General features: G+C 42.0%; 1 protein-coding gene across 1 annotated transcript; it reads left to right on the forward strand.

Annotated features, from left to right (window-relative positions):
- The first annotated feature begins 5,620 nt into the window (after positions 1-5,620).
- On the forward strand, positions 5,621-20,892 carry ahcy (adenosylhomocysteinase). Its single transcript, XM_083939400.1, has 11 exons — positions 5,621-5,753; positions 7,493-7,683; positions 13,314-13,389; positions 13,938-14,090; positions 15,178-15,290; positions 16,405-16,612; positions 17,194-17,281; positions 17,457-17,574; positions 17,742-17,864; positions 18,047-18,118; positions 19,748-20,892. Exons 1-11 carry the CDS (start codon positions 5,726-5,728, stop codon positions 19,877-19,879), a joined length of 1,302 nt encoding a protein of 433 aa, XP_083795526.1. The 5' UTR covers positions 5,621-5,725; the 3' UTR covers positions 19,880-20,892.
- Positions 20,893-24,334: the final 3,442 nt, after the last annotated feature.

Below are 24,334 nucleotides of genomic sequence, written 5' to 3' on the forward strand. Positions count from 1 at the left end.
GACTAAAACCAGGTCCAGTAAATGGAGGAAATACTGGCGCAAAGGCCGAGGCTGGGGTTAAAGTTAAGATTAGGCAATGGCTATTATTAGTACATATTACACACACACACATTTTAATGTTGCATTCTTTACTATTACCATTTACTGGTGCATTTCTTGCATAAAAGGTGCTATACAGAGTTTACTAGATCACTAAATTATCACATTTTACTGATTGTTTTATTGATACAGAATTTTACTCTGCACTGTAAATGAAGTGCTTTCCATTAAATTGTTCTTAACAGTTTGAACACATTGGTGCACAAGTACTCCTCAAGCCTCATGCCTTTTTGGTGTCTTGGCCATTTTCAGTTCGAAGCCGAGTGCAGAGTAGTTTAACGTGTTGAGCAAACACACTCAGCAAGACTTCATTTACTTATTACCTTTATCTTTGGGGCCCCAGGGGTGAAATCCTACCTGCTGGGCCCCTGTTAAAGTTACCAAAATCAGCTTTATCTTGTGTTGTGAAGCGCTTTGTGACGTCAGCTCTTGAAAGGAGCTCTATGAATAAACTTTTTATTAAACATATTATTATTACTTTAACCTGATACGTGGCTGCGCAACCAGACCTTATATATGTATTGTATCTGCTTTGGCTTAACTGCATTGACTGGCTCTTGCAGTTTCACCTGAATATCTGGCCTGCACCATGTCTTCAGGATTGACGCCATCTTCAAGCATGGAAACACCTCTCCCAAACTAAACATAACATTATACTTATCCTCAAAGCAATTTCAGTTAAAAAAACAACTGGACTTGGTTATTTGTTTAGGAAGCGATTTACCTCTCATCCAAGAGGCTTCATCAGTTCATGTACGCATCTGACCAGGACCAGGACCAGGACCAGGACCAGGCTGGGACTGGTCCAACTAACTGGTGTGAGATCCAGGTATTTAACCTCTCACAAGGCCGATGATGTCACTGGAACCCTTCGTGCTCCAAGTGCCCACGCCCGTCGTTAGGGTGACAGTCGTTGGTGGGAAGTTGGTTTGGACTTCGTTAGTGCTCTATTGAGTCTGAACGACAGTCGTTGGAGTCACAGGCGGCCATTTGTGAACAGTTATTCTTTGAGGTTAGATTGTTGAATGAAGGGATGAAAGGGCTGCATTGTAAATTGGAGATAAGTGGTGTCTCAGACCTCCTCCTCTGTTTAGCGATGGTTTTTCCACTTTTACATAGATGGCTTCTTTTACTCCTCTTTCAAACCATCTGTCCTCTCTGTCCAAGATGTGGACATTGTTGTCATCAAAGGAGTGGGCTTTCTCCTTGAGGTGTAAGTGGACAGCAGAGTCCAGGCCTGAGGAGTTAGCTCTCCTGTGTTGGGCCATGCGTTTATGCAGTGGTTGTTTTGTTTCTCCAGTGTAGAGATGTTTGCATTCCTCGTTGCATTGGACAGAATTAACCAGGTTGCTTTTGTGGGTGTGTGGTGTTCTGTCCTTGGGATGTACTTGTCTATGTCTGAGTGTGTTACTGGGTTTGAAACACACAGGGATGCAGTGTTTGTTGAAGATCCTCCTGAGTTTCACAGGCTTACAACATTATACTGTTGTTTTACACATTGCCAAAGCAAATAGCAGATACTTGGCTGCGTTATACTGTATCTGCTTCGATACACAATATTGGCATTTGGCAGTCGCATTTGATTGGCTCAGGTGTCACTTGTACCAATTGTGGTTATTACAATAAAGACATCTTTATTTGGGAACATAAACCATGTGAGCACAGTGTAAACTACAATAACGGCAAAGCAGGTTTTGACACAGGGCATCTATGGAAGACGGGGCCAAAACATACAGTGGAGACTCACAGAGGTTTCTGTTGAACCCACGGTGCAAGAAGTGCAAATGATATACGATAAATTAATTCAGCATTTAAATAATGCAGAGTAAATAGAAAACAAGAGATGAACGTGCACAGTGTAAAGGATATACTGTACAATATGTGCAATATGCAGTGAACTATATAAATTGAAGAAGAAGAAGAAGAAGAAGAAGAAGAAGAATTCCTTCATTAGTCCCGCGAATGGGGAAATTCAATTTTTCACTCTATTATTATTAATCATGTTACACACACACACACACACACGCACACACACACGCACACACACACGCACACACACACACACACACGCACACACGCACAGACAGGACCTATACATGCAACCAATGGAGAGATGTCAGAGCGAGGGGGCTGCCAGTGACCGGCGCCCCGAGCAGTTGGGAGTTCGGTGCCTTGCTCAACAGCACCTCGGCAGTGCCCAGGAGATGAACTGGCACCTCTCCAGCCACCAGTCCACGCTCCATTCATGGTCCACACAGGGACTTGTACCAGCAACCCTCCGGTTGAAATGTGCACTTAAAGGCACTGATGATGTGATAAAAGTGACCAGTGCTGCTTCTGATGGGGGGTCAAGGTCCAGAGTTCTTGGGGGCAGAGCGGAGGGAGAGAGGGGAGGGAGAGAGGGGAGCGAGAGAGGGGAGGGAGAGAGGGGAGAGAGAGAGGAGAGGGAGAGAGGGGAGGGACAGAGGGGAGAGGGAAGGGAGAGAGGGAAGGGAGAGAGGGGAGGGAGAGAGGGGAGGGAGAGAGGGAAGGGCGTTGAGCTTCCCCACAGCCTGGTTGCATAAAGCTGTTCGCCAGTCTGGTGGAACAGGTTCGGAGGCTCCGGTACCTTCTCCTAGACGACAGGAGACTGATTTTTTTTTTAAAAAACAAAAAACAAATAAAAGCAATTAATCAGTTCAACAATGGAAATATGTTGCGTTAGGTTTTTGTTGATCTTTTTCTCCCGTTCAGATGCAAATTCACGTGTTTAACGTGGCAAAAACTGGCAGTACAACATCAATGTTAGTACAAAAACTGTATAAAACGTGTTTGCAATAAACTATCATTCAACCCCAGTACTAAGGAGAACACAAGGCAGAAGCATATCTTTTTTTCCCCATGCACTTCTTCATTTTTAGAACAATACGCGCTGCGTATTGTTGTATATTGTATAAACCTACGTTTAACCACAATGTCTGTTGCACTCTGTCACATTTAGTTAATTGTTTGGAATGGAAATATGTTGCGTTAGGTTTTTGTTGATCTTTTTCTCCCGTTCAGATGCAAATTCACGTGTTTAACGTGGCAAAAACTGTCAGAACAACATTCATATTAGTACAAAAACTGTATAAAATGTGTTTGCAGTAAACTATCATTCAACCCCAGTACTAAGGAGAACACAAGGCAGAAGAATACTGTTGTTTTTCATGCACTTCTTCATTTTTAGAACAATACACGCTGCGTATTGTTGTATATTCTATAAACCTACGTTTAACCACAATGTCTGTTGCACTCTGTCACATTTAGTTAATTGTTTGGAATGGAAATATGTTGCGTTAGGTTTTTGATGATCTTTTTCTCCCCGTTCGATGCAAATTCACATGTTTAACGCTGCAAAAACTGGCAGTACAACATCAATGTTAGCACAAAAACTGTATAAAACGTGTTAGCATTAAACTATCATTCAACCCCAGTACTAAGGTACAATACAAGGCAGACGCATAACTTTTTTTTTCATGCACTTCTTCATTTTTAGCTATTTTTTTTGCTAGAAAACAACCATTTATCTTAAATTTACCAACAGTCTCACATTTGCATATAAAGATGTCAAATTTCAGAAAATGTGTGATACAAAAAATTATTGTCTTTCAGTATAAATCAACTGGGGAAGCTTCATTGTGATATATATTAGTTAAAAATGTTTAAATATTCACCTGCAGTGTCTAAACTGAGCCAGAAATCTCCACTTCAGTAGCACTTTAACATCAGACGTTCCAGTTTCATTCATATCTTTATTATGAACGATTTTTACAGTTTGTTTTTTTCATATATCATTCACAGCCTGATTATTTCGACATTTTACCACTAAAACATAGTGAAAAGGGATTTATTTTTCAGTGTTTTCTTTGGATAGGGATATCCAACATTGCCTCTGTGCAAACCTTTAACTCTAATACGTCAACGCCATTCATTTTGAACCCAGCTTTATCCAATGTTCACATTTCTGTCCTGGAAATGTGTAAAATTAGCACATAGTTCATAAGATTACGCCTAATTTGCATTATTCAATCATACATTTCAGAAAACCTGCAATACAAAAAACATTTGTCTTAATGTAAGTAACTGTATAATTCATCTCCCACAGGTCAGGTGAGGAACAGTGGAGACACTGTGTCCTGAGCAAATGTCACTTTACATCACTTTATATCATCACTGCATCACTTTATATCATCACTGCATCACTTTATATCACTTTATATCATCACTGCATCACTTTATATCACTTTATATCATCATTGCATCACTTTATATCATCACTGCACCACTTTATATCATCACTGCATCACTTTATATCACTTTATATCATCACTGCATCACTTTATATCATCACTGCATCACTTTATATCATCACTGCATCACTTTGTATCACTTTATATCATCACTGCATCACTTTATATCACTTTATATCATCACTGCATCACTTTATATCACTTTATATCATCACTGCATCACTTTATATCATCACTGCATCACTTTATATCACTTTATATCATCACTGCATCACTTTATATCATCACTGCACCACTTTATATCATCACTGCATCACTTTATATCACTTTATATCATCACTGCATCACTTTATTTCATCACTGCATCACTTTATTTCATCACTGCATCACTTTATATCACTTTATATCATCACTGCATCACTTTATTTCATCACTGCATCACTTTATATCACTTTATATCATCACTGCATCACTTTATATCATCACTGCATCACTTTATATCACTTTATATCATCACTGCATCACTTTATATCACTTTATTTCATCACTGCATCACTTTATATCATCACTGCATCACTTTATATCACTTTATATCATCACTGCATCACTTTATATCACTTTATATCACCACTGCATCACTTTATTGATTTGTACTGTAACTGAGTTCAGTAAGAAATGCTGCTACACTTAAACACTGTTATCACTTATCGCTCCTTCTCACTTATTTAGTTTGTACTTATTTTATTTCATATGCTGCTAAACTGCACTCTGCGTATTGTTGCATATTGTATAAACCTACCTTTAACCACAATGTCTGTTGCACTCAACATTTAGTTATTGTTTGACTTATTTGATGTTAGCTTTATTTTGATTTGATTTATGTTTTTATGCTTATTGTCGCTCTGATCCTTTCCCACCTTTGTATTGAAACTGTAGCACGATAATTAAAGCTAAGATAAAATAAAGTTTCCTGAATCTTGAATGAACTGGGTAAGTTTCATGGTGATATCTATTTGCTAAATGTTTCACCAGAATAGCTTCAAATGGGAAAAGTCCAGACAGAACTTGTTCCAAACAGTCACGCCCCCTCACTGCTTCTCGCGATATCATTGGCTGAATGTCCTAACAGTCATCCAATCAAATCCCTCACAAGCGGGGCGGCAGCTGCCTCGAGTAGCCAATGAGAAGCCAGAGTGGATCCGAGGTGTAACCGCCCCCTTGTGTAAACTAGTTTGAATGTGGCTTCGGTGATAAAACCGAGCCGTCAAGTTCCCGTCCCTCCCTCTCTGCCTCTGTCTGTCGGCTAGGCTGCTGCTACACTCAACCGGCCCAAAACAAAACACCAGAAAAGAACCATGTCTGAGAAACTTCCCTTCAAAGTTGGTCAGTATCGCCACTTATCATTTCAACCGTTATTAACGGTCAAGATTCACTTCGTAAAATGGGGGCGCGACTAACGTGCACGTCGGCTAATTTAACGGATTAAAAGCTAACGTTAATCGTTTAACCCTGATTGGCTCTTAAATATATATATTGTTGCTAATTTCAGGATTTATAACGTCTCTTGCGTCACTGCTAACGCGATGCTTGATATGATTTATTAATTTCAGTGTCGTTATTTTCAGTTAGCAGTGTTTAAGTGTTGTTAGCTGCGGTAATTTCTAGCTTTTTGCGTGTAAATGTTCTTTTCTACACTCGCAGTTTGCTCAGTTTGTTTAAATCTGGGAATGAATCGACATGTAACAGTCGTACTAGCTCCGAGCATGGGCTTCTCTGTGAACAGAGACGACGTCCACATCCTCTGGATATTGTAGTTTATTAGCGAAGCTGGAGTCGTCGCTTCCTTATGCGGTAACAGTGTTTGCAAACTACATTTCCCGTGATGCTTAGCGCCTCGCCGCCAGTTTATACATAAGTGACAGGAACAGGCACAGACAGTGCAACTTACATACCGTAGTAATGCCGGGGCTACACGTGGTGTCCCTGTGTAATAGCTTTGAGAGCAAAATGCTTTTGAATAAATGCTGCATGTATCAGGAAAACATAATGTTTTAGATTTATTCAGGTCTTTGTTTGGCTCCAGAAATGTAGAAGGGAAATAAATGCAAGTGTTAACTATTTTGCATTAGAAATGAATAACGTAATTAATTAAGATTGCATGCAACGTAGGACATGTCAGGGTGTAAATATCCATTAAAACAACTGCACTTGTTGCGCTGCAATCATTATTTGCTTAACGTGACACTTGTTGCGTGCTGTGAAGCAGCTGGTTTGAAGCAGATGAAGTTGCACCATAGCGTGATAACAGATAGCTCTGGGGCAAAGTCCACATATTCTACATTGACTACATGCAGTGGAGTGTCTTCTCAGTTTAGGCCAGAGGTGCCTAATCCTGTTTCTGTGTTTTAGGTTTCTTCCTGCACTAACACACCTGGTTCTAACCTTTCCCAAACCTGCACGTTTTTGAAAATAGGCATACATGGATACATATATCTTATATTGACAGTCCTTGAATTTATATATGTTGTGCAATAATAGAAATTGTTTTTAAATTTTTCTTACTTAACATTAATAGATAAGCTACATTTGCATGTGCACACATGTGCCTTGGTTTCAAAAGATCTGTACAACACACACCCACGGGTCTGACTTTGTTCTCTTTTCAAACGACTGTCCTGATTTGAGCTGTAAGCACAAAGTTTATTTAGATCACCTGTACCCCTTGAATAACTGTACTTCAGGTAGTAGTACTGTACCATTTATTGGTGGTTTTGGATGGGATTTGAACCTCAATATTGGTGCTCTTTCCATGTAGCAATGCAAAACTAATCAATGATTCACATCTAGTGATAGTGGTGGTTTAGTTCAGTCTCTCCTGTGACCTCAGAGTGAACTGTGTATTCCTACACCTGTCTCTGGCTGGTCATTCAGGCCAGTGCTGGTTAGGTGCAGTTAGCCCGGAGACTTGTTTGCACAGACTGCAGCCTCTGTAGTCGAGGTGGAGAGTGGATTGTACTTTGGGACTTCCACCCTGCACCCTGATGTTTACCTGAAGCTCGAGGATTGACGAGAATGTTTATTGTAATATTCATGTTTCTCTCTCTCTCCCTTTTTTCTCTTAGCTGACATCAGCCTGGCCGACTGGGGGCGCAAGGCCATCGACATTGCCGAGAATGAGATGCCCGGTCTGATGAAGATGCGTGAGATGTACGGTCAGACTAAGCCACTGAAGGGCGCCCGTATTGCCGGTTGCCTTCACATGACCCTGCAGACCGCCGTGCTCATCGAGACCCTCACCGCCCTCGGCGCAGAGGTGACTTTTACTACCTTCTTAATAATGTTTTTTCTTTGAGAGGGAGCATCCACCGATCACATTTTTTTTACCTTCCTGACATTTAAGTGAGCCTTAGGGGTGCTGCTGAGCAAAGCTAACCCTGCACTTTAATCAGCTAGCTGTCAGCAAGCAAGACATTCCTTTGGAGTTGGAGCATATATTCACCAACAAGTTAACTAACTTCATACCTGAGTTACACGCTCACTGTCTTTGTCTTTGACTTCACACCTTTACCATAACGTTATGCACACAACCTTCACACTGAGTTATTTCTTAAAGGAGTCCAATACAACTTATTTTAGTTAAAAAATAAACATCTTGAAAAAAACATTTCAATGAGGAATTCTCAGATGTGAAAGCCCAGCGTTACTGTGCACTTCAATACATCACCGCAGAATTGAAAATCAAACCATAGGGATTTTTAAAATACTTTAATACCCTGATACTGCCCAAGCCTGGTATGAACTTAAATATTTTTAATCAGGTAAGTTGTATTTAAGGTTGTCAAAAGTATTGATGCCTCAATACCACAGCTTTCATTACAATGGGATTTCTGCATTGCTCTGCATTGTTCATCTCGAAAGTACCAACGTTAGAAAACAAGCAGATCTACAATCAGACTTTGAACTTGATGCTGCAAAGATGAAACAGTGGAGAAGAGAATAAATCTGTGGTGATTTGTGTTTAGTGCTCGAATGGTATCGCGGTTTAAAATTCTGGTATCGTGACAACCTTGTTGTACTGATCAATCTCTTGCTTTCTAAAGATTTGAGAACCGTAGCAGCAACAGAGGGTGCAGAGGAACTAAATTAGTGTGGTTTTCAAAACTTCCCCAAAAACTGGATTTGATGCTGATTTATTAAAATCACTCTTGATGCAACGCACCACAAAATGCTCTCAGGACGCACTCACACTGTCGTTCTGTCCCGGGCCAAAAACCGGTTTTTCAGCTAAAGCCTTGTACCTTTAAGCAGTGTGAGTGCACCCGCTCCGCGCATAACAGCCCCTTGAAAGAGGTGGGCTTTAGCGGAGCCGTTTGCACATGTACGAGCACGTGCACGAGCCCTACGGCAGTAGCAGTATGTCCGCCTGTTCGGACATAGTAAATAGAAGGACGGACCATGCGCGGACATTTAACAACAACAACAATGGCGGTGAAAGGTTCACGTTGGTGTGATGCGGAGGTGGAGTGTTTACTGCAGATTTGGTCGATGAAAAGTAAACAAAGCCACACACGCGCGATCAATGCGTGTGACGTGTTACGGCGTGATGACGTATGGACAGCAAGAAGCATTGGCCGAGGCCCAGGCAGTGTGAGTACAAACGGGGCTGGGGCGCGGGGGGAGAGGGAGGGGGGACAAGTACCCTAAAGCCCGGGTCGCAGTGCGGAAGGACAGTGTGAGTGCGCCCTATCAAATGTCTAAGGCTTCCAGGTGCTGTGATTTGTGCAGTTGTGATTTTCAAAACCAAGAGTTTTACATGACATTTTAGGAAATGACCATTACAGATGCAGAAACTGAACAGAGGTCTATTAGATTGTTTGGAGACTGGACTTTGTTTCCGCTCATCTGACGTCTCTTGGTTGTACATTTTCGAGTCCAGTTAAACTTTTCTAGAAGACAAAACACTCACTACCAGATCTGTTTGGTCGCAGTTAGTCTTTGTCCCTTTTGGTTTCTTCATTCATATAAAGCATAATTGGAGCCCGGCTGATTTATCGATTTTGGCCTATTACAGCGACAGCGGTATCTATCTCAATGCTATATTAAAGACTATATTACATTTTCTGATATGAAAACCCTTTTTACAGACCATATAATGCAGAAAACGATGCTTGGGGAGATTTAGCAAATTGTATTGAATAGAAACAAACGTTTTTATTACCATTGTTTTTAAATACACAGTATCTAAACATTTTAAGGTACATGACTCGATAAACAACTGGTTAGTAGATTCACGATAACCAGCATTATTTATTATTCTAAACTCTTAAGTTTAATTAAAGGGTCTATCTGTTTTAAATACATTTCCCCAGACTTCAACACAATATGACATACAGTATATGGCGTTATAAGTGAACAATACAATATATGCAAACATTTCTTATTCAACTAATCCCTTGTTTTGTAAAGAATAGCAACAGATTTAGATAATTCATATATTGAACGACTTGTCTTTGTCATTGTACCAGCACAACATAACATACAACATAATTTACAGTACAATCCCTTAAAGTGCAGAAATAATTTAACATTAAAAGCATCAAAAGAATAGGCTCGACCTTTAAAAGACACATTTAAAACGACAAGCTTACACACCAGCACACACACACACACACACACACACACACTCTAACACACACACACACACACACACACACACACACACACACACAGAGTAGCAGCTTAAGGAGACAAAACAAAAAACAGTAGATTGCAGAGACCCTGAGCAAAGCTCATCATGTACCATCATAGGTAAACGTATTTGCGGTGTTCAGCACTGTTATAGCTTTTGGATAAAACTGTTCTTTAGTCTGTTAGTCCGAGAATGTAGAGACCTGAAACGTCTGCCTGGCAATAATAATTGGCAATAATTCAAAGTGTTGGTGACCTGGGTTGGACGAATCCCTGAGGATGTTTTTAGCCCTACTAAGAGAGCTGTACAGTTCTTCCAGTGAGCAACCAATGATCTTTTAGGCTGTTAACAACCCTTTGGAGGGCTTTTCGGTCAGCCACTGTGCAGCTGGCAAACCACACACACATGCAGTAAGTCAGGATGCTTTCTATGGAGCAACGATAGAACAACACCAAAAGTTCTGAGTCAGATGTTTAGTCCTGAGAACTCTCAGGACGTGCAGTCTCTGTTGTGCTTTCTTGATGGTGATTGTGGTGTTGTTCCAAGTTAAGTCCTCCTGTATGTGCACGCCAAGAAACTGGAAATCCGTTACCCTTTCCACCCGTTTCCCCCCCATGAATAGGGGTTGAGTGTCAGTTTTGGCTTTCCTGCTGAAGTCTATGACCAGCTCCTTGGTCTTGGAGGTGCTCAGGACAATCCATTTATTTAAGTCATCCTCTACTCTGAGAGGAAAAAAAACTTTCTTACAGAGATTACAGGTAATCCAGTATTTCTGGTGCGTCAACACGTTGTGACGCGTGATTCAAAGTTTCCAAAACTTCAAGTTAAAACTTAACTTTCTTGTCAAGCTGAACACTTCAATTTACCAAGTGGATATTAAATTATTTTCATGATTTTTGATGGATTGGTAGAGCTGAACATCACACAATGCATCTAGCCAGCAGCCTTCTTTTGCCCAGTATAACCTCTGCTTTTTTATGCCTTGCTAAAGTGCACTACAGCATTAGTTACCGCGAGGGGACAAGTTATCGATCCATTTATCTGAACCGTCTGTGAGTCTGGGATTTTCTCTCTCCCCCCGTCTACCTCAAATCCCGTGTGTTCTGTTATCATCATGTTTTTTTCTTCTTTCTTTAATCTGTTTGACCAAGACTGATTTCACCCTGTGGTAACTGGCACCCTGAGAATCAGCAAAATAAATAAAAGCCTTTAGGGTCCCCCCTCCCTCTCCCCCCGCGCCCCAGCCCCGTTTGTACTCACACTGCCAGGGCCGGCCAATGCTTCTTGCTGTCCATACGCCATCACGCCGTAACATGTCACATGCATTGATCGCGTGTGTGTGGCTTTGTTTACAAATCTTTCCACAGACATCGGAGTTTTTGTGCGTCTTGTCGACTGTTTTTGAATATTTTCATCCGACCAAATCTGCAGTAAACACTCCACCTCCGCATCACACCAACGTGAACCTTTCACCGCCATTGTTGTTGTTGTTAAATGTCCGCGCATGGTCCGTCCTTCTATTTACATGTCCGAACAGGCGGACATAACGCTACTGCCGCAGGGCTCGCGCTCGTGCTCGTACACGTGCGCACGCTCGTGCTCTTACATGTGCAAACGGCTCTACAAAAGCCCACTTCTTTCAAGCGGGACGTGGACGGCCCGCTGGCCGCAGTTATGCGCAGAACGGGTGCACTCACACTGCTTAAAGGTACTAGGCTTTAGCTGAAAAACCGGTTTTGGCCCCGGCCAGAAGGACAGTAAGAGTGCGCCCTTACATGCATCTGGACAGGATTTAGATTTACTTGTGACCATTTCTTCAAGCTGCAGTGGAGAGTTTTGGACACAAGATGGCAGTAGAGTGTGTTTTCACTGTGCAAAGGGTATTCATTCAATTCTGTTGTAATTATTCTGTAATTTATAGAGTTTGATAACTTATATTGGTGGTATAATAATAAAATAAATATAACATTTAATTATAAAATACTTGTCTCCAGATGTTCTCTGGTCATTTTGTTTAACAATAAAATGAAATGGGGCTAAGCACATCACTTAAGTCTTGGTAAAAATAAAGGTTTTTATGCTGTCTAGTAGGGATGGGCACAATTGTTCGATTACCTGAAAACCTGGGTAATCGAAAAAGTCTCTTCCACTGTTTTAATTCATCCTCTACACAGCCCTGAGGCTGCTGTTGCCTTTTCCGGCATGTACCAAATCAGCCCTCAGTGTAGCTCTGTCATGATACGTTTTCTCAACCCTTGTTGCTGTCGTTTGCCGTGATGGTGGCTTGTACTGAGACTCTATAAAAGTTATCCGCTCGCTTTCCCCCTTCGCCTTTCACAAAACTTGACAAAAGCAATAAACAGGAGGTTCATTTGTGGCCGTTGAGGCAGACCATGTCCTCTCATCTCTGGGCTCTGAGAGACTGTGTTGCTTCTCTCCGCTCCCTCCCCGCAACACTCTTGAAATAACTTTAAAAGCACAGAACGGAACCGATGCATAACTGGAAACACCGAGTTCATCCGAGTATTCAGCGGGAAGCGGAGAGTTATAATAATCGCTAAACGGAGAAGAAGGAAGAGAGAGAGGTGCTTCTGTCTGCAGGTGACTCATATCAACAGGAACCCGTCTTTAATTTATATGTGACGTTAAAGGCACCAAATGACTCGCTTTAAAGAACTTTGTTAGTTTGTAAAATAAAGAATATGAATATATAATCACATGACAGTATTTAGTCTGAAAGTGACAGAATCAGCATGTGCAGTAACATACACACACACACAGGAAAGACATCCTCTGCGCAGAATGACATTACTCTGTTGTATACACAAAAAATATTTGTTTGCTGCTATGTTAATGTTGTGAATGTAGAGTACATCTCCTTAAATGCCCCTTGAGGCGTTGCAGCCCAACTGTCGTGTTGCAGCTGTGTCATAAGGTGGCAGAGAGAGATTGGTGGTAGTCTGCACTGAGACTCAACACACTGAGGACTCGGGGTGATTCTCACCACCAACAGTTAAGTGTACTGAAGCCGTGAGGTTGTTAAGTTACTCATGAAACGCGTATAACCTGACCAGGTAGACCTTAAACTATACTAATGCACAACCTGTTGTTATTTTAGACTGGCATGACTTGTAAGCCTTTAATCTATTATTTGACACCAAATTAGTTTTGATGCAAAGGTAAGTAAGAAAGTCAGATGCTCTCTGGGAGTTGTCTCACTTTTCCTCCCTCTGATGCACTCTCTTCCTCCTCAGGTCCAGTGGTCGAGCTGTAACATCTTCTCCACTCAGGATCACGCTGCTTCCGCCATCGCCAAGACTGGTGTTCCAGGTAACACATGCCACTTCTGTTTGTTTGGAAAGTGAATCGTAAAATGACCTCAGCAACCATCTGTGTTTTATGATTTTCTAGCTTGCTTTCCATTTAACTACATGTTTTAGGTGGGTTTGTAATTGTGGCTGTTTTGGTTTTTAAAGAGCATGTCTGGACCGGTATTTCTCACTCGCATACAAGCTCTTCAGTAATGGTCTCCAGTGTAGTTCCATCTAAAATGCCACCCTTGTGCTTAAGTGTTTTTGGGAAAACGATGAGGTAAGCCTCCATTTGGGAGGTTTATGGCAGTAAAGTCATTGTGTCTGCACCAATTTTATTGTCAACACACTGAAGCAGGTGTGATCTCGCTTGGTTGGAATGAAAACCTGCAGCCACAGCGACTCTTTCATGGATCAGTTAGAAAGACCTGCAATAATAAGGACTGAGGTAGATAGATAGATGGATAGATATTGCTATTGACCGGTGGTAGTCTGCACTGAGACTCAGCAGTCTTACCTGGCTCTCAGAAAGAAAGCACCTAAGCAAATATGTCTTTCTTTGTGTAGTGTATGCGTGGAAAGGTGAGACCGATGAGGAGTACATTTGGTGCATCGAACAGACTCTGTACTTCAAAGATGGTCAGCCCCTCAACATGATCCTGGACGATGGAGGAGACCTCACCAACATGGTCCACACAAAGTATCCCAAACTTCTGGCAGGTTGGTTTGTTTACACACTGTTTATTATGAGATACCACATGTTTTTAGAACTATTAGATCTCCATTAATTACACATTTGATGGTATTGAAAGTACAGAACCTATAAAAACAAACAAAACAAAAAGACAACACAGCGTAGCTTACTGTTAATGGCATGCAGCTGCGCTTTTTGAGACCCCATGGCCACCGCTTGAGTGGGAGATGACAAAAGAACAAAAACTGTTAAATCCTCCAGCTTCCCCGAAGTCACGCTCCCCATGAGTCATGTAAACAAAGGTTAGACGTGTGGGCACTGATGGCACTTCATGGTTCAAATACACTTATACTGGTACGGTTCTTCTAAATTAGGGAACAGGGGAGAAATACACAGCAACATCTGGATTTATTACTTTAATTAAAGTCAATGTTCAAGCTGTAGAGTTCTGGACACTAGAGGGCAGCAGAGGTCTGACAAAATCAGGCAGAAGGGAAACTTCATTTATGTTGCATAAGTTTGATTTTTACAGGGTTATTCAAAGTCTTGAAAGCTTGGAAAATGTTTCATTTCCAACATAATCCTGCGTTTCATCGACACAGTCACTCATGTAAACCTAAATATGAACAGCTCGTAATATAAACAATTGATTGCTGTGGGTATAGATTAATTACATTAAGTTGTTTTTTAGCATTTGGGTGCCTTTGAAATTTTTGCAAAAGCTGTATAGACCCTGAAAAAGGTTGCGAAAAGATTTATACATGAACTTTAGTTTCCCAAGATCGTTAGTTCTTTATTTTGGAGCCGTTTCCTCTCGAACATTTCTCACTAGATGCTGTCTCATGTTAAAGTGGTAACATTTTTGATTTAATGCCCCTTGAGGCGTTGCAGCTGTGTCATAAGGTGGCAGAGAGAGTGGAAGTCTGCACTGAGACTAGGCTACAAATTGAGGGTTTGGAGTGATACCCTCCACCAACAATTAAACACACATTGTGTATTTGTATTAACATGCTCTTTAAGCACAAGTGTTAAGTTAAACCATAGATGCCCAACTCACAAGTTATAATGTAGTCCCTGTCTGTATTTATATTTTCCATTATAATTTGTTTCCAGGTATCCGTGGCGTGTCAGAGGAGACCACTACAGGTGTCCACAACCTGTACAAGATGTTGAAAAAGGGCGAGCTGAAAATGCCCGCAATCAACGTCAACGACTCTGTCACAAAGGTAAGCACCCGCGGCCTATAATCCTCTTTGGCATCATCCTGTGGTGTGAATAGGATCCCTGTAAGTTTAACCAATGTGTAAAATACCACCTTTTATTAGAAGTGCAACCTCACAGTTGAGTATGTCTTGGCTTTCTTGTAGGATTCAAAATGTCTTGTAAACCTTTTTACACAGTAGACATTGAAACACCTTGAAACAATCTCTGCCCTTTTTGTATCGAATGAAACATTTACAGTACAATAATAATTACAGCTTGATGCAGCTACTGAAATACGGATTGATCGGATTCACAAGGTCCAGTTTTGACTCACTTAAGTGTTGATTTGATTAGTTATATTTCAGTTCAGATGCCACTTTGCTTGGGTATGAAAGAGGTTCTCAGACCTAATACTGTAACTTTTTGTACATTTTTAACCTGATGCATTATTGAAATTGACCTTAAAGCAATTTCATTATTATTCTTCTTATTTTATTTAACATTAGCACGCTACAGCAGTGCTACAGCAGTGTAATAGTGCTTTCTTTAGTGCAGATACAGTGTACATACCCTAAGCCATACACCCTGAAAATGGCCATGACAGTTTTCCCTCCCTCCTAAAATGTAGCTGAACTTTGGAGCGTTATTTCGCCCCCATTCTGACGAGCTAGCATCACATGGTTGTCACCAGTGATTCTTCAGATCGTATTGTTTTATGTGATGCAAACATCTGCAGTAGAGCCTTAAAAGTGAACCCACTGCAGCCTCCTGTACCGATCCACATCCATGTCAAGATTCAATGAATCGATGTTGGATCATGTAAATGAAGATTGAGTAGATTTTCTTTTTAACACAGCCCAAATAACTATATAGCTGATTTAAATGGCTCTTAACTTATGTGAGTTGTGTTTTTTGTTGGTAATAGTTAAAAATAGTATCCCACAAAAGCTAATCCACAAATTTGTAGCATGATCCATAAATCCCTCCCCTCTGCTGAAGAAAAGTCCAATTAAAAACTTCCATATGAACTACAGATCATGAGAAAGCTCTGACTTATGGAAATCTATGGGAGAAAGAACCTGTCTCTCTTGCTTGACATCCAGTTGAATGACATATTTTCTCTCTCCCTCATTGCAGAGTAAGTTTGACAACCTGTACGGCTGCAGGGAGAGCCTGATCGACGGTATCAAGAGAGCCACTGATGTGATGATTGCTGGTAAAGTTGCTGTGGTTGCCGGCTATGGTGATGTAGGCAAAGGCTGCGTCCAGGCTCTGCGTGCTTTCGGAGCTCGCGTCATCGTCACCGAGATCGATCCCATCAACGCCCTGCAGGCTGCCATGGAAGGTGGGTGTTATATTGTGCAAAACCTCTATAATCTGCAGTTGGGATGCAATGGTGATGCCATTTCTTTTCACCTTTTTAATGAACTTGTGACAAACCCCTGTGTTGCCAAATAAACCTTGCATTTTACAAAATCATATTCGTAGATGATACTCAATTTATCTTTGTCTGTCCGCTCTGGTCAAGCTGTGCTACGGAGCCCGGAGGAGCTGTTCTTGCTGCTTTAGACTAGGGCTGAGCTTAATCTCTGGGCTTAAACAGAATATTTTTATTTTACCTTTATGATTTCTTTTTGTGTGAATTTAAGTGTTTTTAATTTGTGCGTTGTATTACGATTTGTATCGCGAGGGGAGTTAAGCCAGCAACGACCTCATCTCCGGCTCACTAAGATGGACAGACCTTTAAAGGTCGAGCAGCTGTTGTCATTTTAAAGACAAACCACCACGGTTTAGCTCAGCACAGCATAAAGACTCTGCCCTTTCTTCAAACCTCCAACCATTATTTGAGAATCAGCAATCTGTTCCAGAGCCATCAAAGTATTTGCAGTCCACGTTATAAACTCCTCTCCTTCTGTTGCTCTGTAGGTTATGAGGTGACCACCATGGACGAGGCTTCTAGCGAAGGAAACATCTTTGTCACCACCACCGGCTGCAGTGAGATCATCCTGGGACAGTAAGTTTGACCAACTTGGATGATTCTACTGAAACTGAAATGCTGCTTTAATTTGTGTTGAAAGTGTTTTATTATAACACTCATAACACATAAATATGTATAAAGATGTCTACCTTTGCACAATAGCAAGCTGCATGGTAATGTGTGTTTGTGTGTGTGTGTTTGTTTCCTTCAGTCACTTTGAGAACATGAAGGACGATGCCATCGTTTGTAACATCGGACACTTTGACTGTGAGATCGACATGAGCTGGCTCATCGAGAATGCTGCTGAGAAGATCAACGTCAAGCCTCAGGTACGTAAACGTAAACGGACTTAACATGGTTAACGTTCACTTTGAATATAAGTATCAGGCAGCATGAGATGGAAGAGTCTGGCATCTGTTATCTTGGTTTCATCTTCTGCTCGGCCAACATCAGTCGGAGTCACAGAAACCTTAATCCTCCTCCTCGTCCTCCTCAGGTCGATCGCTACCGTTTGAAGAGTGGCCGTCACATCATTATCCTGGCTGAGGGCAGACTTGTCAACCTTGGCTGTGCCATGGGACACCCATCCTTTGTCATGAGCAACTCCTTCACCAATCAGGTACTGTGAGTTTTTGTGAGCCGGAGGAGACAGAAGATGGCTGTAATACATGCAGTAATGTGTATCATGTGCTACGTGATATTTCAGAACAGCAACATGGCTGGATCGATTACTACCTTAATGACACTCTAGCTGCATCCAGTCTGCTTAATCAGTGTGTCATTACCTGTTCTTTCCTGTAGGTTCTGGCTCAGATCGAGTTGTGGACAAACACTGCCAAATACCCCATTGGAGTCTACTTCTTGCCCAAGAAGGTCAGTAGCCACACTATGATAATACACATCATCAGTTCCTATATTAGTGATACAGTGTATTTTCACTGGCTGGTCTCTTCACTATAGTTCTTGAACCATTAAAAAAAAACACTACTCAATGGCAGCAATTTTGCATAGTCTTCAGTCGGCATAATTAATTTAAATCCTCATAATCTCGCTGTCATGTGCCGAGCAGTAGTCAGCCTGTTACTGTAGCTAAGACCTCCAACAGTTGCAGGACGAGATGAGTTTTGAGGTAATAAAAAAAAATGTACCTTTGCAGTCGGAGGTAAGGTTTTTTTATGCAGGAGTTGAACACGAGATGTCTGTTCAGTATTCAGGGTTGTAGCCAGAGGATGGTACGGATATACATGTACGTTAAGATGTAGATCAAGCTGTGCGGCTTTGAAATGGAGGGCGTAATTTGTCTGAAATCAATTTGTTTTGAGGACGGGCTCATGTGGTGCCTATTAGTGTCTTTCGTTTACAGTGATCCTGCCATGAAGTATATTTCACTTAACCCTGAAAACCACAGAAGGAAAATTAAAGCAGTAAATCCCAGATGTGGAGTCTTTTTTACAATGCGCAGTATAAAGGGCAGAGCAGGATTAAGGAATTTTGCGCTGTGATACACAAACGAGACGGGGAACAGATTGCAGCTGGCAATGGCAAAGATTTATTTGGTTCTTAAGAGGAAAAGGCCAAGAGAGGTTATTGAACTTTGAAGGAGCGGAGTTATTCCTCAGAACATCCACCGTGACGCACTTACTTCCACAAATCCTCATTATTCACTAAATTACTCCTCCATGTCGAACAGAATAAAGAGTGTTCTTAAACAACTGGATCACATGTCAACTACATTAAGGCTACTCTGAAACGCTCCATCAGCGGTGGACAGAAATGTTTAGACTCAAATAGGATCAAAATGATTTTTGAGCTTGTGAAATGATGTCTTGAATTTTAAAAGGTAATAAATGATTGTTTGACCCCTGGGCGTGCTGCTTGCAGCGTTCTCAGGAACCCCTCATCCAGTCGACTTCACATTGAACACTGAACTCCCTTGGGTCATGAGCAGAACACCTGCCAAGTGTGAAGTCCTTGGATGAACGGTTCTTGGGATGGTCAGAGATGTTTAATGATGATTGATAAAAAATTGTAGGAGCAGCTAAAAGAAATTTGGACACAACTCAGAATGGTGGAAAGGCGATCTCCGTGAGGCTTATATGGATAGATTCGTCTGGACTTGAAGAATCGGGGGGAAAATTGTTTTTCACATTGAAAGTTCAAGAGTTAGAGGCCGAAACTGGAAGTTTATTGTTATAGAACCACTATCTGGCAACATCGCACCACATTGGATACTGAACTTCCTTTGGTCCTCAGCAATACACCTGCCAAGTGTGAAGTAGATTGGACAAACAGTTTCCCTGCTTTTATAGTTGGATAACAAACGAGAGGACGATCCATACTTTGTAATAAGCAATCACAGCCCTCTAGATGGCGTCAGGCACTTAAAACACAACCAACAAATAAAATATGTAAAGCAAGAAATGTGTAAATGCAAAATATGACATTGTTATTTTCTCTAACAGGAAATGTGCTCACTCCTGTTTCTCTCTTATGTCTCAACAGTTGGATGAGCAGGTGGCAGCCGCCCACCTGGACAAACTGGGGGTGAAGCTGACCAAACTGTCAGACAAGCAGGCCAAGTACCTCGGTCTGCCCTCAGAGGGGCCCTTCAAACCAGACCACTATCGCTACTGAGCGCCCTGTTGAGCTGGGTGAAGAGGCCGAGAACAAGAAAGAGAAGGAGGTGTGGCTAGAATGGTGTTGGTGTTTAGGTGTAGCAGGGTTTGGTGGGTGAGAGCACTGTTGAACGCCATTTTGGTTTTTTGACTTCAGTGTTTCCCCAACCATCATGTCAGGGGGTATTTTGCATGGCTGAAGCTTGGAAGTAACTCCTTTTGAGATGCTTTATTAAGGTGAGATCAAACTTAATCTACCAAACAGCTGGAGTTGACTCACTCATCTGATTGTCAGGCTGTCAGAAACATCCAACCCTGTTCCAACTGGCAATGAATTAGTTTCGCCTCATCACCATCTTATTTTACTCTTAACACACCTCCTCAGTCCTCTGCCGTCTCTCTTTTTTCTTTCTTGTCACTGCTCTTCTGAAACACCATGTGCTGCTGTGGCTGTTTTCCTCCTGTTGTTTGTCATTCCCTTCTCTTTTTTTATGGAATAAAATAAACCCTGATGCTTCTTCGACCGGAGCCGTGCTTTCCATCGCAGCTCGAGGTCGAATGTGAGGATTTTTACTTCTGCATCTTTTTTTTTAATGAATCGAGGCAAACGGTTTAGTGAAACGCCGCCTTATATGCAAGTACATTTGCATTAACGCTGCTCTGTGTTCGCACGTCATGAAAACTGTAACCAAACTGAGACGCTGTTGATGAAATGCTTGGTGTTTCTGGGTGTGTTTACCAATCATCCCAGCTGATGGGTAGAGTAAAGGGAAGCACTGCTGCCAAAGGATAAAACAAAGCACATCATGTTTTTTGCCCGATTTGTAAACAAAGTCTTATTCTTTCTGTTGCCTTTTTTTTTTAATTGTGATTATTTAATTTGACTTAATGGGCCAAAATATGGTCAACGCAGCCCACCCCAGTTCTTTAATTTCGGTTACAGCCTGAAATACAGAGTTAAACTGCTCATAAGCAACGGATTGAAACCGAAGTGGTGATAATGATGAAAAATAAAAAAACATGTTGACTCTGCATTATTTCTCCTTGTATCTTTATGTGGTAAAAAGCATTGTATGAAAGAAAAGTGTAAGTTTAACAGTTAAAAATGAGAATTGCACACAAACACATGCTGGATAATCTCAACTCTGCTCCTGCTCTTGTGTAGTTTTCATTCCTCAGTAATAACGTGATATTCAGAGCTGATGGCCGTTTGGATCTGCTAACATGTCGACAGCTAAAAATAAGAAACACAGGAAGTCAAGTGATAAGACAGGTTGGAAACAAATCCCCAGATAAATCGTTCTGATCAGGAAGAGAAAAATGAAAACTATGTATTTTTAAAAACCTTTATAAACCTCCATCAGTTCAGTAGCTGTCTTAATAGTTGGACCTTTATGCAGCATACTTGGCGTATCTGCACGGATACAGTTTCACAGGAAAAATGGTCTTCACTGCATATATTATGTAAGTATGGACAGACATGTAGACTGTGGGCGACTGTGGCTCTGTGGTTGAGTGGGTTGTCCTCCATTTGAGACATTGGCGGTTCGATCCCCACCTCCCCCGGTCCACATGTCGAAGTGTCCTTGGGCAAGACACTGAACCCCAAATTTCTCCCTGTGCTGTGCATTGGTGTGTAAATGTGGTGTGAATGGTTAGAGTAGATGGTCTGTAGATGTCCACTGCCATCAGTGTGAACGTCTGTGTGAACGGGTGAATGTGACAAACACTGTGAAAGCTCCTTGAGTAGTCAGAAGACTAGAAAGGTGCTTTTTAAGTACAAGTCCATTTACCATTTACATGGTTGAAAACTGAAACTTGAATACAACACTAAGGTGGTAATTCGTAGTATAACATTAGTAAAAAAAGGATTTCTAATGCAGAAATATCAAACTTCTCTAAAGTATGTTAATTTCTGCACTCAATACTTGTGGTCGGGGCTCCTTCTGCACAAATGACTGCATCAACGTGATGTGGCTTGGAGGCGGTCGGCCTGTGGCACTGCTGAGTAACTTATGGAAGCACAGATTGCTTTGATATCACTCACTCATCTTAGACCGCTTGTCCCTGTCGGGGTCGCGGGGGTGCTGGAGCCGATCCCAGCTGACATCGGGCGTGAGGCGGGGTACAGCCTGGACAGGACACCAGTCTATCACAGGGCACATAGAGACGAACAGAGACAGACAACCATTCACACCTACGGGTGATTTAGAGTCATCAATGAACCGAACACCTGCACGTCTTTGGACTGTGGGAGGAAACCGGAGAACCCGGAGGCCTTCTTTGTTGTTGGGTCCAGTGTTTCTCATCTACCTCCTGACAATACCCCGTAGATTCTGACCACCTGCAGCTGAACGTGGCAAAGACGAAAGAGATGGTGGTGGACTTTAGGAGGAACAAGCCCCCGCCCTCTCCAGTCTGCATTGGTGGGACGGACATCAACATTGTGGACTCCTACAAGTACCTGGGTGTGGTGCTGGACAACAAACTGGAGTGGACCACAAACACACAGGCAGTCTACAAGAAGGGCCTGAGCCGGCTTTACTTCCTGAGGAGGCTCAGGTCCTCCAACGTCTGACACCGGATGCATCAGATGTTTTATCAGTCTGTTGTCGCGAGCACCATCTTCTTCTTCTGTGGTGTCCTGGGGCGCGGGCATCAAAGCAAAAGACGCAAACACACTGAATAAACTCATAACGAAGGCCGGGTCTGCTGTTGGCTCTCAGCTCATCACCCTGGAGGAGGTGGTGGAGCACAGGATGCAAAACTGCTGGTGATCATGGACAATGTCTCCCATCCCCTCCATGAAACCCTGGACGAGCTTCAGAGCAGCTTCAGCAGCAGACTCATCAAACCTCGCTGCTTAAAGAAATAGGAAACAGTTCCTACCTGCTGCCATCAGACTCTACAACGCTGCACAACAACGCTGCACAACAACACTCAGGGAATAAACTCACACTACTCAAAGTGACCTATCACTGAAATGCACCTTTCTCTCTCTTGCACATTAAAATCCACATATCACATTGTAATAAAGTGTTTATCTGCGATACTGTACTTTTATTTTATTGTTGTTCATATTTTGTATTTTATATTTTATCTTATTTTTAGTATTTCTGATTGATTTGTACCGCTGCTACGATGACCTCATTTCCCCCTCGGAGATAAATAAAGTTATCTATCTAGATTCTCTGGGGGTTCGGGTGAGGCCAGTTGGCTGGCAGTGATACCAAACCAGTAACTAGGAGTTTTGGCAGTGTGGGCAGGTGCCACATCCTGCTGGAGAAGGAAATCAGCATCTCCATAAAGATAATCAGCAGACGGAAGCATGAAGTGCACTAAAATCACCTGATAGACGAATTCGTTCACTGTGGACTTGATGAAGTGATGATGACATGGCTGCCCAAATCATCACTGACAGGGCAACGGTCCAGTTCTTCTTCTCTTTAGCTCAGGGAAGACGCCCCTGACGTCGTCTCTGCTTCAGGAGTGGCTTGACACGAGGAATGCGACACATGTGGACCATTTCCTGGACACATCTGTTTGTGGAGGCTCTTGATGCGCTGACTCCAGGCTCAGTCCACTCCTTGTGAAGCTTCACCGTGTTATTGAATCGGCTTTGCTTGATAATCTCCCCAAGGCTGCGGTCATCCCTGTTGTTTGTGAATCTTTTCCTACCAAACAATGACAGTCTTCTGGACAGCTGTCAGGTCAGCAGTCTTCCCCGTGGCTGTGGTTACTGAAGCAGAGTGAAAGTTTGATGGTAATTATACTGCATAAATAGTTATTCACTCAAAATCAAATGAAATATTTTAGACTTTCTTTCTTTTCTTTTTCTTTTTTCCTTACTTTGTTTTAGAAATGGGCCATAAAATGCTTGATATATTGAACTCTGGGTAGCACTACTGATCCATGGGAGTCTTTGAGGATCAGAAATACTTAAATAATCACAGGGGGAAATTATTTTTGTTGCAAACTCCAGCTATACAAACACCTAATAACAACAACAGTATACCGTATACATACAATACAATATATATTTGGAAAAAACAGAAATATAAAACCCCCAAAAATATATATATATACATAGATCAAATGAACAACAGAGGGTTCCTGGTTTGAATCCTGGCTGGGTCCTTCTGTGTGGAGTTTGCATGTTCTCCCCGTGTCTGCGTGGGTTTTCTCCGGGTTCTCCGGTTTCCTCCCACAGTCCAAAGACGTGCAGGTGTTCGGTTCATTGATGACTCTAAATCACCCGTAGGTGTGAATGGTTGTCTGTCTCTGTCTCTATGTGCCCTGTGATAGACTGGCGTCCTGTCCAGGGTGTACCCCGCCTCACGCCCGTCGTCAGCTGTGATCGGCTCCAGCCCCCCGCAACCCCGACAGGGACAAGAGGATGAAGATGAATGAATGAATGAATGAATATTTACAAAAGTACTGTAATAATGTGAAAAGTACCGTAAATATGTGCAAA

The sequence above is a fragment of the Echiichthys vipera genome, assembly GCF_963691815.1.
Source record: "Echiichthys vipera genome assembly, chromosome: X".
Classification (NCBI taxonomy): domain Eukaryota; kingdom Metazoa; phylum Chordata; class Actinopteri; order Perciformes; family Trachinidae; genus Echiichthys; species Echiichthys vipera.